The 18,100-nt window shown below is 36.8% G+C and overlaps 1 protein-coding gene across 2 annotated transcripts in view; it reads left to right on the plus strand.

The window, feature by feature from the left end:
• Positions 1-17,747, plus strand: part of PPA2 (inorganic pyrophosphatase 2) — a 96,200-nt gene extending 78,453 nt beyond the window's left edge. For both annotated transcript variants that reach the window (XM_006076383.4, XM_006076384.4), the window contains 3 exons: positions 692-761; positions 16,249-16,285; positions 17,542-17,747. In XM_006076383.4, the coding sequence (XP_006076445.1) occupies positions 692-761; positions 16,249-16,285; positions 17,542-17,570 (136 nt within the window). In that variant the 3' untranslated portion in view covers positions 17,571-17,747. The remainder of the gene's footprint in view (positions 1-691; positions 762-16,248; positions 16,286-17,541) is intronic.
• The last annotated feature ends 353 nt before the right edge of the window (positions 17,748-18,100 follow it).

An 18,100-nucleotide genomic window follows, 5' to 3' on the forward strand; every position in this document is an offset into this window, starting at 1 on the left:
TGATTTTTTTTTTAATTTTATTTTATTTTTAAACTTTACATAATTGTATTAGTTTTGCCAAATATCAAAATGAATCCGCCACAGGTATACATGTGTTCCCCATCCTGAACCCTCCTCCCTCCTCCCTCCCCATTCCATCCCTCTGGGTCGTCCCAGTGCACCGGCCCCAAGCATCCAGTATCGTGCATCGAACCTGGACTGGCAACTCGTTTCATACATGATATTTTACATGTTTCAATGCCATTCTCCCAAATCTTCCCACCCTCTCCCTGTCCCACAGAGTCCATAAGACTATTCTATACATCAGTGTCTCTTTTGCTGTCTCGTTTGATTTTTTTTTCAAGTTCTGAAGAGTGCAATGCTGTGGAACACTCTAACTTTGCCTGAAGGAATGTACAAGACTCTCATTTGTCCTAATTTATATTCATGCAGGTTCTTTTTTAGGGTGTCTTAATCACATTCCTACAGTGCTGTAGCATTCTACATTAGAAGATCCCTTGTCTCCTTTTGAGGTGGGATTAGAGGGGCAAGAGAGAGAGAGAGTGTGTGTGTTATCAAGTGAGATCTGGAGACTCTAACTATTGGCTGGGATCATACACTTAAATATAAAGTGTTTGAGAGTTGGTTTTATTTTTGGTAATTGCTCCTTTTTTATCCTGTCTAACAGTTAATATTCTCTTTTCCTCTGCAGCACAAATGTGCAGGTATGTGATAGCCCTTTCCATTGCTCTCAAGAGGAAGCAAGATCATTAGTTGAATCGGTAAGCAACAGATGTCCAAAGCATCCTTTATTCTAGTGAATGTCATGGGGAAGTCTAACAGAAATTCTGAAAAATCTATCAGTGAAATGTATCATATCTTTTGGGGAGGATAACATTAAAAACTAACATTAAAATTATTTTGTATCCAAGGAATTTAGATTTCAAACTTGTTACTGTTGTTCTGTTTTCTGAAGTACATTAACCATGTAACTAATTTCATATGATACTATTTTTCACCAGTTTATTATTGTTTAAATCCATTAGCGCTCCTCTGCACTAACCTGTCCTCACAAGTTATCCACTCAGTGTCTAAATTGTGACTGGCTGCTGGCATGGGTGCATTTTGTCTCAAGGAAAAAAAAAAAGTTTCTTTTCCTTTTTTTTTTCCCATTTAGTTTGGTTACCTCACCAACTTTCCTTCTCTAAGGAGAATATCTTCAGATTTTTACAGGTCTTAGTGATAATGCTGCCTGAGGCAACTGAATTTATTAGTAAAGTAATACTTGACTTGGAGATCACTAAATAAGAAAATTCAAATTCAGATAATCAAGTAATATTGCTGTGTAAAGCGTGTTCAGGAGTGATCTTAGGCTAGAAATCCCATCTATAAATTAAAGGTTTCTGGGGTTTTTTCCTTAAACTAATTATCAGATAGAAGACTAGTGAGTTTAGCTCTTTACTTCAGGACCAACAAAAATGTTTACTCACAATGGCTGCTTTGAATTGTTTTTCACTAATTAATCAGCTGTTTAATTATTGCCTGCTATGTGGTTAGATTCTAGGTACTGGAGATGCAGTATTACAGAGAAGATACAAAAACCTGTCCTCGTATAGCTAACAGTCTAGTTGCAGTGATGGATAATAAATACTCAAGTGAAATATAAAGTGTTTCTGAATGTGATAAATGCAGTGATGAAAAATGAGCTAGGGAAGAGGGAATACAGTGCCTGGAGTCGGGGGTGGGGCGGGCACTGTAACGACTGGGAAGCAGTGGGGGATAGCCGCATGAACCGAGAACTGACCTGAATCTAGATTTGTAGATGGTAAAGGACTATGCCATGTGACTGTCTGAACAAAGAGCATTCCACACTGCAGACCGAAGGCCATGAGGCAAGTAGGTGCTTGATGTGTTCAAAAAATACCCAAGAAATGACAGTGACTTGGTGGAGTAGGGGAGTCTAAGGAAGAAAGGAGGAGCTGAGATCAAAAATGTTTGGATCTGGGGTGAAAATGGAGGCAAATTATTATGAAAGACCTTGTGAAAAACACCCTGTAAAGATTATTTTAAGAAATTCATTTCTTATTCTGAATAAGATGGAACCATTGAAAGGTTTTAAGCAAAGGTATGATGTAATGATCAGAGAAGGCAATGGCACCCCACTCCAGTACTCTTGCCTGGAAAATCCCATGGATGGAGGAGCCTGGTGGGCTGCAGTCCATGGGGTCACTAAGAGTCTGACACGACTGAGCGACTTCACTTTCACTTTTCACTTTCATGCATTGGAGAAGGAAGTGGCAACCCACTCCAGTGTTCTTGCCTGCAGAATCTCAGGAACGGCAGAGCCTGGTGGGCTGCCATCTATGGGGTCGCACAGAATCGGACACGAGTAAAATGACGCAGCAGCAGCATGATGTAATATGATCTGACTTAGATTTTAACAAGATCACTCTGGCTATGTTGGCAAGAATGGGCTCCAGGGAGGCAAGGAAGGTACAGGGGAGCCCTGATAATCATGCACACTATGATGTCAGTTTATTTTCTCCAAGTTTTCAGTTTTGTACCTGTGTCGATTACATTCTGAACTTAGTTCTCATTTATTATTCTTTAAGAAAAAAATAGAGGAAAACAAGTTAATAACTTTTTATCTTTATTCGTGTTCAATTCAGTTCAGTCGCTCAGTCGTGTCCGACTCTTTGCGACCCCATGAATCGCATTACGCCAGGCCTCCCTGTCCATCACCAACTCCCAGAGTTCACTCAGACTCACGTCCATCGAGTCGGTGATGCCATCCAGCCATCTCATCCTCTGTCGTCCCCTTCTCCTCCTGCCCCCAATCCCTCCCAGCATCAGAGTCTTTTCCAATGAGTCAACTCTTCGCATGAGGTGGCCAAAGTACTGGAGTTTCAGCTTTAGCATCATTCCTTCCAAAGAAATCCCAGGGCTGATCTCCTTCACAATGGAATGATTGGATCTCCTTGCAGTCCAAGGGACTCTCAAGAGTCTTCTCCAACACCACAGTTCAAAAGCATCAATTCTTCGGCGCTCAACCTTCTTCACAGTCCAACTCTTACATCCATACATGACCACTGGAAAAACCATAGCCTTGACTAGATGGACCTTTGCTGGCAAAGTAATGTCTCTGCTTTTCAATATGCTATCTAGGTTGGTCATAACTTTCCTTCCAAGGAGTAAGCGTCTTTTAATTTCATGGCTGCAGTCACCATCTGCAGTGATTTTGGAGCCCCAAAAAATAAAGTCTGACACTGTTTCCACTGTTTCCCCATCTATTTCCCATGAAGTGATGGGACCGGATGCCATGATCTTTGTTTTCTGAATGTTGAGCTTTAAGCCAACTTTTTCACTCTCCACTTTCACTTTCATCAAGAGGCGTTTTAGTTCCTCTTCACTTTCTCCCGTAAGGGTGGTGTCATCTGCATATCTGAGGTTATTGATATCTCTCCCGGCAATCTGTGCTTTCTCCAGCCCAGCGTTTCTCATGATGTACTCTGCATATAAGTTAAATAAGCAGGGTGACAATATACAGCCTTGACGTACTCCTTTTCCTATTTGGAACCAGTCTGTTGTTCCATGTCCAGTTCTAACTGTTGCTTCCTGACCTGCATACAGATTTCTCAAGAGGCAGGTCAGGTGGTCTGGTATTCCCATCTCTTTCAGAATTTTCCACAGTTTATTGTGCTCCACACAGTCAAAGGCTTTGGCATAGTCAATAAGACAGAAATAGATGTTTTTCTGGAACTTTCTTGCTTTTTCGATGATCCAGCGGATGTTGGCAATATGATCTCTGGTTCCTCTGCCTTTTCTAAAACCCGCTTGAACATCAGGAAGTTCATAGTTCATGTATTGCTGAAGCCTGGCTTGGAGAATTTTGAGCGTTACTTTACTAGCGTGTGAGATGAGTGCAATTGTGCGGTAGTTTGAGCATTCTTTGGCATTGCCTTTCTTTGGGATTGGAATATTCATGTAGTCTCCCATTAATCTCAGATTAAGACCATTCCACTTTATGGGACTTCACTGGTGGTCCAGTGGCTAAAACTCCACACTCCCAACGCAGGAGACCGGAGTTCGATCCCTGGTCAGGAAACTAGATCCCACATGCAGCCAAAAAAAAAAAAAAAAAAAAAGACTATTCCTTTTTAGTTTTGAATTTATAAATGATAGGTATAACAGACTTTTGTTTTAAAGTTAGCTTCAAGATGAAAGTTTCTGTCTTACATCTTAAAAAAAAAAAATTCCTAACATTTTAGTAGGAAAAGTTCTCTTAAAATAATTGGAGAACATGGATATGATCTAGGTAGTTAGATATGGGGGATAAGATTAGAATTCAGAAACATTAACATCCGGATTTAATTATATGGTTTGGTAGCTTTGCTCTGTTTCATAATGATGAAGAAGGTGCTATGCTGATTTTTCACTGAGAAAGCTGTAGTAGAAAATAAAAATGCAGAGAAAGCAGTCCTTCATCAGCTCTAGTGGAAATTACTGTATATGGGATTTCACCACTAAAAATTTGTAAGTCAAAGAAGTGCTCTTTTAGCAGCCTCATTAGTGATTTTGGAGCTCAGATTAGGTAACACTTAGTCAAGAGGATTTTATCAGCTTGTAATAATGAAATTTTTTATAGTCAGAGCATTTTGACTTGGCATTTTATTTCTTCCCTGGTATCTCAGCTGGTAAAGAATCCGCCTGCAATGCAGGAGACCCCAGTTTGATTCCTGGGTTGGAAAGATCCCTGGAAAAGGGATAAGGTACCCACTCCAGTATTCTTGGGCTTCCATGGTGGCTCAGCTGGTAAAGAATCCAGCTCAGCTGGTAAAGAATTGGCCTTCAATGCAGGAGATCAGAGTTCGATCCCTGGGTTGGGAAGATCCCCTGGAGAAGGGAACGGCTACCCACTCCTGTATTCTGGCCTGGAGAATTCCATGGACTGTGTAGTCCATGGGGTCGTAAAGAGTCAGACATGACTGAGCGACTTTCACTTTATATCTTCAAAACCACACTGAGATGTTTGAATCAGCATTGCTTAGGTATAGATTCCCATATCTCTCTATTGCTATATACTGAATGTTGCACTGACTTCAAAGTAATGTCGACTTTTGTTTGTCCTTTGCTTGCTCAGAATAAATTAAGACATCACAGTCATCCATCAAATTTGATCATATTCACACCACATCAATCCTGGGCCTATGTGGAAACAAACTATAACCCCAAGGTTTATTAGTGGGCTTAGAATAAGCGAACTCATTCTTACAAGCTAATCAACTTAGGTAATATTATCTTAAGATAGATGTGAAGATGTTAAATGAGTCTGAAGTAATGGTTAAAACGAAGCCAGGTAGCAGTAAGTTTTCACTTTCTAGAGGTATCTGTATTTGTGCTCAGTCATGTCTATTGATTAGGTGAGATTTTAGGATAAAGTAATTGCTTTGATGATCAGATACTCTTAAAGCACCAAAAGAAAAGAAACGGACTAAGCTTTTGAGTGATTAATAGAACCGTTACAGAAAGCATATACTTTTGAACATGTATCGATCAAAACACAGTTAAGTGCAGTAGCATTGAGACCCCCCCAAAATCATTAAGTAGTCACCCAAAAATATGTACAGATCAAGTAGGAAAAATAGTGTTACCATAACCTAGAAAAATAAAGGCCGACAACCTGATGACTCTAATTTGGAAGCATCTTAGAAACAAAACAGAAAATGCCTACAGAAGTAATTTGTCATACTTAAATTAGAGATCTTAAGGAAGATAGTTGATCTGAGGACGATAAGGAGAGTTGAAGTAGTCAGGAAGGTTAGTGAATTTTGTTTATAAATATAGATGCTTGAATTATATACAGTCATGCAAGGCATGGCTGTGTCCAAAACAAGGTTTTTTACCTAGACCTGAACACACTCAGGATCCACAGAGACAGATTGTTACTCTGTGTGTCCAGGTTCCTGTGTGTGACCACTGGCTACCAACTGAACCACCCAATTATATTTTTTGGGGATAGTGTCATTTTTTTTTAATAGCTAAAAGTGTAGAACTCTTTCCCAATTTTTAAATACTATGTGACTAGAAATTGGAGCTTTATTTCAGGGAACAAGGTTCAGAGCCTTTATAGGGAAGAAAGAATGTGTCTTTGTGTATGCGTGTGCACACATGAGTGTGCATTTGTGCATACACATGCAGTTTTCCTTTCAGATCTAATATTAATATTGAATGACAGTTGATTTGATGACTGGGAACTAAGATGCTACTTTTAGGGTCCTTTACTATATTTAAAGTATTTGGGAAATATGTTGAGAAGATAGGAACAGTATTTATAAGCTTTGTCTAATAGACATATAGAATTAAAGAATACATTGTTTTTTTAGTACATGTGGACACTTCCAGAAATTAAGTATACATTAGCCACAAAGAGAGCTGGAAAAAAAATGCCAAGGAGTTGAGGTAATGCAAACACGTTCTCTGTCAGTAGTATAACAAAGTTACCAATCAGTTAAAAAATATTAAAAGAAAAAATCCCAAATCCTTGTTGTTTGGAAACTAAAAACACTACTATATGTCATGCCAAAAAAGTGAATTATAACAAATTATAAAATACTTAAAATGAATAATGAAATCACTCTGTGTCAAAACTTGCATAATGCTGCAAAAACAGTTTTTGAGAGGAATTAAATATAGAGCAGAAATGAAGAAAGAAAGTTGAGAGGCTAAATGTTCAACTCAACAATTTCTGTTTTTTTCCTGTCTTTTCACATTATAGGAAAGAAAATTATATAGGGTAGAGCAAATATTTAATGAAATAGAAAACAAGGAGATATGGAAAGGATCTGTTAAAACAGCAGCTGGGTTTTCTTCATATAGAGCTGACAACATGGACAAACTTAATTCCCTGGTGGCTTAGTCGGTCAGGAGTCCGCCTGCAGTGCAGGAGACCCGGGTTCAATCCCTGGGTGGGGAAGAGCCCCTGGAGAAGGAGATGGCAACCCACTTCAGTATTCTTACCTGGAGAATCTCATGGACAGAGGAGCCTGGGGGGCTACAGGCCACTGAGTCACAAGAGGCGAACACAACTTAGCGACTAAACCGCCATTACAGGAAGGACCGTGAAAGAAAGAAGACATAAATAACAATATCCAAAATTAAAATGAAGACATTACAGACATAGGAGGTTTATAGGTGATCAGAAAGGAATACTCTATACCTTTCTAAACATAGATGAATTGCCAGTCTTGTTTAAAATATAAATAACTATGTTAAATCAAGAACAAACAGACAACCCAAATAGACTTATCAGCAGTTCAAGAGAATACTTAGTTATGAAAATGGCAGTATCTCCCATGTTAATTAAAGAAGTCAATCTGTTTTTATAAGAATTCCAATAGGATTTTCATTGAACTTGGTAAGATAATCCTAAAGTTTATATGGAATATTAAAGGGCCAGGGATAACCTAAAGAAGACTGATAAATTTAACCAAAGTTTTTTAATCTGTAAACAATTAAAGATACCACAGAATAAGTTTAAAGATATGCCACTGATTGGGAGATCTTTGCATGAAGTGATAAAAGGATTAACAGTTTATTCAAATCAACAGGAGGAAAATAACCCAGTAGGGGGGAAAATGGGCAAGCAGTATAAATGGGCAACTCACGAGAGAGGGTATTTATGTTACCAGAAAACATGTGAAAATTTGCTGTATTTCTGCAGTGATCAGTGAAATCAAACTTGAGACACAGTGCAATTTCATGGTTATCAGATTGGCCAGCATTTATTAAGTGTTTTTAAACATGTGGAAAGGAGACCTCTCTTACTAGTTGATGTGCTTGCGGGAGTATAAATTAGTATAACTACCTTGAAAAGCAGTTAAGTAATTTCTAGTATGGTTGAAGGTGCTTATAACCCACTACTCTGAAGTTACCTTTCTAGATATACAATCTATAGAGACACTAATACCTGTCTTTTTATAATCAGACATGGGCAAGTTGGAAACTGAACAAATGCCTGTCAATAGAAAACTGGGTAGACAAACTGTAGTATACTTATACAGTGGAATACTATACCATAGGTAAAATATGTGAATTAAAACTATATAACTGTACATGGATAAAATCTGAAAGTGCAGGGTTGGGTGAAAAAAATGTTTGCAACATTGTGTGTATTGTTGAAATAAATTTTAAAACGCTCCAAGTAGCCACCATAGATTTTTAGTGAATATAAACAGACATGTTTTTCACATTTTTGAAACATAAATAAGAACAATAAACACTGATTTCAGCCAGTGTTTCTCCTAGTGGTTAGAAGTTACTTCTGAGAAGGAATAAAAATAAATAAGGTTTTTATTTTTGATGAATAGGGAGAAAGAGACTTCAGTTATAAAGTTTCTGAAATAACCAAATGTTAACTCTAAAAAAAAAATTCCAGAGAATAGATATTTGTTACAATGGTCTTTACCTTTTCTGTGTTTTTGTAGTATTTCATAATTAACAGTATTTGAATACCCAGAAAAAAAAAATAAAATTAATGAAACCAAAACTTTATTCTTTGTGAAGACAAAATTGATAAAACTTTAGCCAGAATGATCAGGAAAGAAAAGAGAAGACAAATCTTTAATGTCAGGAATGAGACAAGTGACATCACTACTGATTTGGGAGATAATAGAACGATAGAGAAATATTGTGAAAAACTTTGCATCAGTTAATTTCAGAATTTGGATGAAACTGGACAGATTCCTTGAAATACATAAAATACCAAAGTTCACGGAAGAAGAGGTAGGTACAAACAAATTAAATCTGCACTTAAAATATCTTTCTATAAACACAACTCTGGGCCTTGACTCCTACTACTTTTATTCAGCGTTTACCAAAGGTTCTAGCCAGTACAGTAAGGCATTAAAAAGAAGGAAAGGCATACAGGTTGTAAAGGGAGATGCATGAATGTCTATATTGAATATTCAATAAAATGAACCTAAAAGCTATTATAATAAGTGGTTTTAGCAAGGTTGCAGGATACAGGCTCAGTATACAGTAAACAGTTGTGTTTTTATGTATTAGCAACAAAAATTAGAAACTAAAAATAAATACATTATTTATAATGGCTTCAAAAATGTGAAACACTTCAGAATAAATCTGGAAAAAAAAAATATGTGAAGATCCTGAACCCTGAAAACTATCACATATAGCCCATAGATGTAGAACTAAATAAATGGGAAAATATTTCATGTTCATGATTTGGAAGACTCAATATTGTTATGATGTCAATTCTCTAATTGATCTGCAGGTTTAATGCAGTATCAATCAGATTTCATTACACTTTTTTTGTAGAAATCAGCAAACCCATGTATGTAAATACTAAGGACCTAGAATTAGACTCAATAACTTTGTGGAGAACAAGGTTAGAATACTAATTCTACCTGACTTACAGTCATTTTACACAACTACAGTAATGAAAAGAGTGTAGTAATGGTGTAAAACTAGAGAAGAGATCAGTGAAAACAAATCCACAGATAGACCTACATATATGTAGACAACTGGTTTTTGAAGTAATAATCTTTTCAACAAATAGTTCGTGAACAGTTGATTATTCCATATGGGGGAAAAAAACACTTTAATCCATACCTTGAACTATGTATTATAATTCTCTAAAGTGTATCCTAGGACAAAATTTAAAATGGAAAACTAAACCAATTTTGACCTTGGGTTAGTTAGGCAAGATTTCTTAGATATAACACTAACTTCAGTTCAGTTCAGTTCAGTTCAGTTCAGTTGCTCAGTTGTGTCCGACTCTTTGCAACCCCATGAATCGCAGCACACCAGGCCTCCCTGTCCATCACCAACTCCCAGAGTCCACCCCAACCCATGTCCATTGAGTCGGTGATGCCGTCCACCTATTTCACCCTCTGTCGTGCCCTTCTCCTGCCCTCAGTCTTTCCCAGCGTCAGGGTCTTTTCAAATGAGTCAGTTCTTTGCATGAGGTGGCCAAAGTGTTGAAGTTTCAGCTTCAGCATCAGTCCTTCCAGTGAATATTCAGGGTTGATTTCCTTTAGAATGGACTGGTTGGATCTCCTTGCACTCCAAGTACAATCTGTTTTGTTTAAATGTTGAGTTGAACTTCATCAAAATTAATTTTTTTTCTGTAAATGACACTCTTAGGAGAATGAAAATAAGCTATGTGCTGCAAGAAAATGTTTGAAAATTGTATGCCTGATAAAGGGACTTGTATCTAGAACTTAAAGAATCCTCATAATTGAATAATAAGAAAACAAAACATCACCCTCGCACCACAAAAACTGCAAAACATACGAATGGCTACTTTGCCAAAGAAGGTATGCTGAAAACAGGAGATGATGCTCAACTTTACCAGTCATTAGGAGGATGTGTATCTGCAAATTGAAAACCAAACTGGAGCTCCCACACCCTGCTTGTTGGAATGCAAAATGGTAAAACTACTTTGGGAAACAGTTTGGCATTTTCTTAGAAAGTTAAACATATACCTACCATATGATCTAGCCACTTAACTCTTAATTAGATATTTCCCCAATAGAAATGGAAGCCTTTGTTCATACAGAGACTTATTTATGGTGGCTTTATTTGTAATAGACAAAAATTGGAAACAAACCATATTTCTATCAATAGAAATAAATTGTGGTATATTTGTATGAGGAAATACTCAGCCATAAAAAGAAATGAATTATTGATACATGCTATGACATGGCTGAATTAAAGAAAAATTATATGGAATAGAAAAAGGCAGATATACATGTATTATACCATTTATAATTTTAGAATATGCAGACACTATACTGACACAGAACAGGTGATTGGTTGGAGGGATTACAATCACTTACAGGGATGGAAGGAACTTGGGATTGATAGTGACTATGATTATTATCTTAATAGTGTTAATGGTTTCATGAGTATGTGTGTGTGTGTACATATCAAAACTTATCAAACCGTACACTATAAATGTGTGCAGTTTATCCCATGTCAGTTTTGGTTCAGCAAAACTTCAAGGAAAAAAAAAATTGTTTTCTGAAATCAGACTGTCTGCATCCAAATCCCAACTCTTATTCACAGTTGGAAGCAAATTGCTTAAATTATTTATGCCTTGGTTTCCTAATTTATAAAATAAGGAACTAATAATAGTATTTTCCTTGTACTGAGGGCTATTGTGGAGAACTGAATTAGGTAGTCCAGGTAAAATGGAGAGCAGCTAGAAAGTATTAATTAAATATTGGGGTTTATTGTCCCTATTGTATTAATAGTATTGTTGAACTAATTTGACCACAGAGAGAAGCCCCTTCTTGAATATTTTTTTGAGTATTCCAGCCTCTTGACTACTTCCAGTGATGAAGAGAGCTCTTCATGAGGTATCCCGTTCCATTAATGCATGAGCAGTGAGTCAACCTAGTTTACATTATTGTATGAAAAGTAGTCCTTTTTCAGAGACTTAGCAGAAAAGATTAGGAGAAAGAGTGAGTTAGTGTCCACAACATAATAACTCAGTGTAGTACTTAACCATTTATCCTGTCTGGGAATTTCTTGCCCTAAAATTCTCCCACACATTTCTTTCTGTTCAAGTACTTTCCTTGTATTTTGCTCTCTCTGGAAATGGACACCCTCTGGGCAGCATGCAAAGTTGGGAGAAGTTTGAATTAGGTTATGTGGTAAGAACTGAGTATGTGCTGGTTATAGTCATTTTATTGGAAGAAAAAAAAAACAAAACAAAGTTTGAACTTTGTGAGATTCTGCACACAATCTCAGTGCACATAGGACTGAGAGAGAGAACCAGACCCATTGCGGTGGAATCCTAGCCTAGCCTCAGACCCTGCACAGCCCGGTAGCCGCAGAGATTTAAAGCTGTTAGAAGCTGCAATTCAGACCAAGGAGAATAAGTAACCACACTCCTGCTTAGCTGCAGGGACCCAGTCCTGTGACACTGTGGACCTTTAGATCACAGCAGTGATGGAAAACTTCCCAAAAGGGGAAAGACGTCTAAAACTGGGAGAATAGAACGCCTCCCAGTGAAGTCTTGGCTGTCTCAGTCTGACTTGTTTTCACCTTCGCCTGACCAGACTTCCACTGCAAGCAGTCTCCGGAGTGCAAATCTGGAGCACAGCAAGCTAGATGACAATGCTGATGGTGCATGGAGGCATGGAGAGGAGCCTTGAAGGAAAAAAGTGAGGGGAAATTTCAAGTTTAATTAAAAGTATTATTCTGACTACCTTGGGTAGATCTTATTTATTCAGTAAATCAGTACGTCCACAGTGCTGTGTGAAATTTTGGATGGTCATTTTATATTTGATGTCAAGACTTCTTAGCTGAATTGTAAAGAGCAGTGCATTCAGGAGACCAGGGCCTTAGAAGGAGTTCCAGTGGCATTTAACGCCATCAATATATACTCTAGCTGTCGCTCATCACTAAAGTTTACCAGCAGTCTTATAAATTGCATGTTTGTATTTACATACTAAATCAAAGATGAATCCAGATGAAGGACTTTATAAATCCATCATCAACAGTGTCTCATGTGAGTCTGAGTCTTTTTTAAAAAAAAATTCACATCAAAGCCATATTTAGGTTTTTCTAGAGGTCCACAACAAAGATGATCGATAGACCAGGTAGTTTAGAAGTGTGTATTTTGGGGTTCTGTGCCCTAATAGGAAATTACCAGTGAGTGAATATTGTTAAATAGTTTCAAATATGAGAAGTAATAACCAGCAGAATGATGTTGCAGTTCATTAGAGTTGTTGGATAGGACTTTTAGCTGCATGCTTCTCAGATGATTTCCTTTGGGCATGCCCTTCATCTCTGCTTAGAGCTACTGAGGACGGCAGCCACAGTTTCCTTGCACATCTCAGAACAAGATACCATCCTTGGAGTCTGGTTGTTGAAATCAAGCCAACTCAGAACTAAGTTCTGAAGTCAGTCTGACTGGGAGGTTCTCTTATCTGGACTGCTTGGACTGCCACTGCAGGAGACCGTCCCTCTGTGGGCACTCACTTTACATCTCTGTCAAAGAGGACTGTGTTTCCCTTTAGAGGGGAGACTTTCTGTGGGTGTGATTTTTCTAATGAGGTCACACTACAATATTCATGCCATACAGATCTCTCTAATTTGTGATTCTGAAAATAAGCATCTTTGTGGCAATTCACTATTAAAAAAACTTTAAATAAGGCGTTTTCTTGATAAATCCAGATCTGATTCTAGTCACCTTATATCTCCTCCTTCGTTTTCCTTTTTTGCTTAAAAGCTTCACTGCATTACCACTCAAAGAAAGGTGAAAGTAAAATAGAATTTTAGCCAATTGTATATGTTCATGAAAGGAAGAGAACGTTTATTAAACTTAGACAAACTTAAAATACTCTTACATTATGTTTATGGATAACTAAGAACTGGTCATGTTTTATTGACTCATAAATCAGAAAAGAAATTGTGAAAACAAAGTGAATATACTTCCAGTTACCAAATAGGTGACTCATGGGATGAAGTGTACAGCAAGGGGAATATGGTCAGTATCATTGTAATATCTTTGTGTGATAAAAAATGGTAACTAGATTAATCATGGTGACTACTTTGTAATGTATAGAAATACCAAATCACTATATTGTGTGCCAGGAAGTAACATAGTGTGGTAGGTCATTCATACACTCATAGAAAAAGAGACCAGATTTGTGGTTGCCAGAGGTGGAAAGTGAGAGGAGGAAGAATTAAATGAAGGCAGCAAAAGGTACAAACCTCCAGTTAGAAGTACTAGAGATGTAATGTAGAGCATGATAAATATAGTTAGTAGTGCTATATGCTATGTGTGAAAGTTGTTAAGAGGGTAACTCCTGGAACTCCCCTGGGAGTTCAGTGGTTAGGACTTCTTCCATTGCAGGGCGTATGGGTTTGATCCCTGGTTGAGGGGCTAAGATCCCACATGCCTCATGGCCAAAGGGAACAAAACCATAAAATAGAAGCAATATTGTAATAAATTCAATAAAGACTGTAAAAATGGTCTGTATAAAAAAATATTTAACAAAAGTAAATCCTGAGAAAAAATTAATTTTGTATCTATATGATAATGATGGATGTTCACTAAACACATTGTGGTAATCATTTCATGATGTAAATTAAATCATTATGCTGTACTCCTTAAACTTACACGATGCTGCATGTCAGTTATATCTCAATAAAACTGTAAGAAGAAAAACATGAATATAGAGTAATTGCTTTATGAACCATGGAAACATAATGCCTGGAGAGAATACCCAAGATAATGTAATTCAACTGAAACCCTACTGCACTTGAATGAAAAATCAGAAACTTTTTTCTCTTTAATTTTAAATCCTTATAATAAAGTAAAAGAATATCAATTCTCATATCATGTGGTAAAGCAAGATTTTATGTTGGTTGAGTGTATCATGTTTGTTTATTAATTTGAACAAATGTAACCTACAGGTGAAAATGCTTTCACAGGGATCCAGTGGGATTATCTGAAGGAGTAAAAAGCAGTTGTATTAAAGTTATATTAATTTAACATAAAGTTTATACATGAATAGGGACAGAGGCCAGAGTAAGCCTTCTTTGGTTGATTAAAAGAGTAATATTTCGGTAATGAAAACACTAGATTTGTTTGAGAGAAATTAAAGAAATGATTATTCGTGAGAAATATTTTTGGAGCAGGAAAGGAGAGGAGATCGCATGTTTAGAATGGGTGTATATTGTGGCTCAGTTGGTAAAGAATCTGCCTGCAATGCGGGAGACCTGGGTTCAATCCCTGGGTTGGGAAGGTACCCTGGAGAAGGGAAAAGCTACCCAATCCCGTGTTCTGGCCTGGAGAATTCCATGGACTGTATAGTCCATGGGGTCGCAAAGAGCTGGACACGACTAAGCACCTTTCAGTCACTCACTCATAAAGCAATTCATTTTCCTGGAGAATTTATCTTCAGTGAGTAGAGGGTGCCCACATTCATCTCCGATAGAGAAATTAGGAGAAGGAAGTAACTGAAAATCCTCCCTTTATTAATTACAAGGAAAATGTGATGGTGACTCCTGGGAGTGAGGGTTGGGATTAGGTCACTTTACACTGTAGCTCTGTGCGTTTTTTTTTGTTCTTCCATTTTCTGTAAGTGTTATGTTTAAGAATCAATTTAATGTTGGTCTCTCTTTTGGCATATATTAATATTATTATAGAAAAATGTGAAAAAACTTTATTCCCAGACTTTCATCGTTATTGTCTCTGAGTGTTATGGTTCATTTTCTTTTACAAAATGGGGCTTTATACATTTTGAATATATTCTACCAACCAAGAAATTTATTTTAAGAGTAAATAAATAAAAAGTTATTAGAATTATTTTTTAAATGTAATGATAAATGTTTTAGTTAGAATAGTTTGTTCATTTCTTTTCTGTAATGCTTTTTAGGTTGAATACTCAGGTGTGTGGTACATGATTCCTTTGGTACATTTGCCACTGACCTCATATATCAGCCTCTTTCCCCCCGAGGCTGAGCAGATTGAGAGAATTAGAACTTGATGATTAAATTTGAAATCTGAAAAGTGTGTTATAAAATCAGAGTGGTGGTTATTCCTCAGGGAGAAGAGCCTATGATTGGGGAAGTGCCTGGCATGTTCCATTTCTTGACTCGGGTGATGGTTACACAGATTTTATTCTAATATTTTGCAGCTTTCTGCATTCTTTTCTGTGAGTAATAGATCTCCCAATAAAGTTTGAGGAAAAAACCTTTAAAAATATATTCATAATTAGGAAAAAATCTTATATCTCAGAAAAACTTTTCTTTCAATCTTGTCTACCACAGATTATATATATTCTAAGAATCTTGGCACGGTCATCAAAGTAGAAAAATTAATTTAAATACTCTAGGAGACAGCTAAATAGTGTGTGTGCTTCTTTGTACCTGTGCATGCATGTCTATGAACGTGTGTGTCGGATTTTTATTCTAAAGCCCCAGCCAAGGAAGCAACTGAAAGAAAATGTCTCTTCATATTCTCAGTAGTCCCCATGGGTTAATGAGAGAAAATATTTTTAAGAATGCTTTTTATCTTATTTGACTCTTAAGCCTATGGTTTGTTTATTTAAAAGAATGGGCAATAATAATAAAAAGGTAAAGAGGAGTATTCACTTTTTTTAGGTTAGAGAACCATTGTGTGTAAACTTTTTTCTATAATTTTATGTTGTTTTTTTTTTTAAAAAAACATTCTGAGTATAACTTGCACATCTAAATATTTGTTATAACAGAGACTCTGTTCTTGTCTTTCAGGTGTCATTTTCATTGAATAAAGGAAGTAATGAAGAAGGTATGATATATGTTGGTTCTCAAGGAGCTAGATATGTAAATTTATTTGTTTACAGTAGTGGAGACCCAAAAAAATACAATAGATTAAAAATGATATAAACTAAGTAAAGTACATTTTAAAATAGCCATTAAAACTTTCAGATGAAATCAGTTATTTTCTAATTTCAGACAATGCACATTTATTACTTTTAGTCTGGAAAGTAGTTTGTGCAGTGACTTTGTTGGTGAAGTACCAAGTTTCCAGCTAGTTCGGATAAATTTTAAGACTTTTAATGTCTGCATTGGTGAAATTTTATTTATTATCTATCATTATTTTAATAAATCACTCATTTTATATTCTTACTGTTTATTTATTTGGCTGCATCGGGGCTTAGTTGCGGCATGCAGGATTTTTGCTGTGGTGCGTGGGCAGCGTGTGGGCTTGGTTGCCCTGTGGCATGTGGGATCTTAGCTCCCCTGGTCCCGACCAGGGATAGAACCTGTGTCGCCTGCACTGGGAAGGCGAATACTTAACCACTGCACCACCAGGGAAGTCCCCACTCATTTTAACTGAAGATGTTAAAATCAAAATTTAAAGTAGAATTAAAAATAGAATTTTTAAATTACCATTATTCAAAGCTGTTGTGAGAAAGAAATAAAAATGTTCCGTAGTAAAAATTTCAAAATATGTATGTATCATCTGTCTTTTAAAATATTGCAAGGTTTTTTGTCTTTTTGTTTTAATATAAAATATTAGAATACTCAACTTGCAAGTTTGGAAGAAAAATTAGAACTATTTACTGTGGGTCCAAGTTCTAAGATGTCTAGAAAGGAGCAAATCTATAGATAATAATTTCATGGGGAGGCAAGCTCTATTCCTTATAGGGGAAAGTAACATTGTTTCTTTGCAATACTATCCCATTTGGGCTATTTGACAGGCAGTCACATTTTACAGTACAGGGTTTGCCTAGACCTTTCATGCTGTAGTTAGGATACTTAACCTCAGTATTAATCAGTAAAGACTAAAGAACCCAGCAAGATGTATGAAATAAAGTGGGAGTCTCTAGAATATCAGACCTGAGCCAAATGAGAGAACTTAGAACAAGAGTTTAAAGATGAGTGACTTTAAGTATAGAACTGTGTCACCCTAAGTTCTGATTGTTTTTATCTGTCTGAATACTTCTGAAAAGTCTAAATTTAATTTGTCTTCTCCTTTCTTCCCTTCTCTCTCCCTCTTCACCCCTTCCCTCACACCCTGCTTCCCCATTTTAAATACAGATCAAGTATGGCACTTCCTTGGCAAGTGATTAGAACATCTGAAGACCTGCCATCAGGATTCCAGTCTCTAAGAACGCCAAGATTCAACCTCTCCCAAGTGCTAGAAACAGGCAGAATTTGCTAATTAACTTCCTGTTGAAACTTCTTTTTTTTTCTTCAAGCTTTTTGCAATATGCAATGTGTAAATAAACATTGACATTTTTGAATTAGTCGCCTTTGAATATTTATTGATATGAAAAGATTTTGTTGAATTTCATAGCAGAAGTTTAGAGGCACTGAGGTTTTTTTAAATTAGTTTATTTTAATTGGAGGCTAATTACTTTACAATACTGTGGTGGTTTTGCCATATATCAATGTGAATCAGCCTCGGGTGTACAGGTGTCCCCCCTTCCTGAACCCCTCTCCCACTGGGTTGTCCCAGTGCACCAGCTTTGAGTGCCCTGCTTCATGCATCAAACTTGCACTGGTCATCTGTTTTACATATGGTAATATACATGTTTCAATGCTATTCTCTCATATCATCCCGCCTTTGTCTTCTCCCACATCGTCCAAAAGTCTG

The sequence above is a fragment of the Bubalus bubalis genome, chromosome 7 (genome assembly GCF_019923935.1).
Source record: "Bubalus bubalis isolate 160015118507 breed Murrah chromosome 7, NDDB_SH_1, whole genome shotgun sequence".
Taxonomy (NCBI): Eukaryota; Metazoa; Chordata; class Mammalia; order Artiodactyla; family Bovidae; genus Bubalus; species Bubalus bubalis.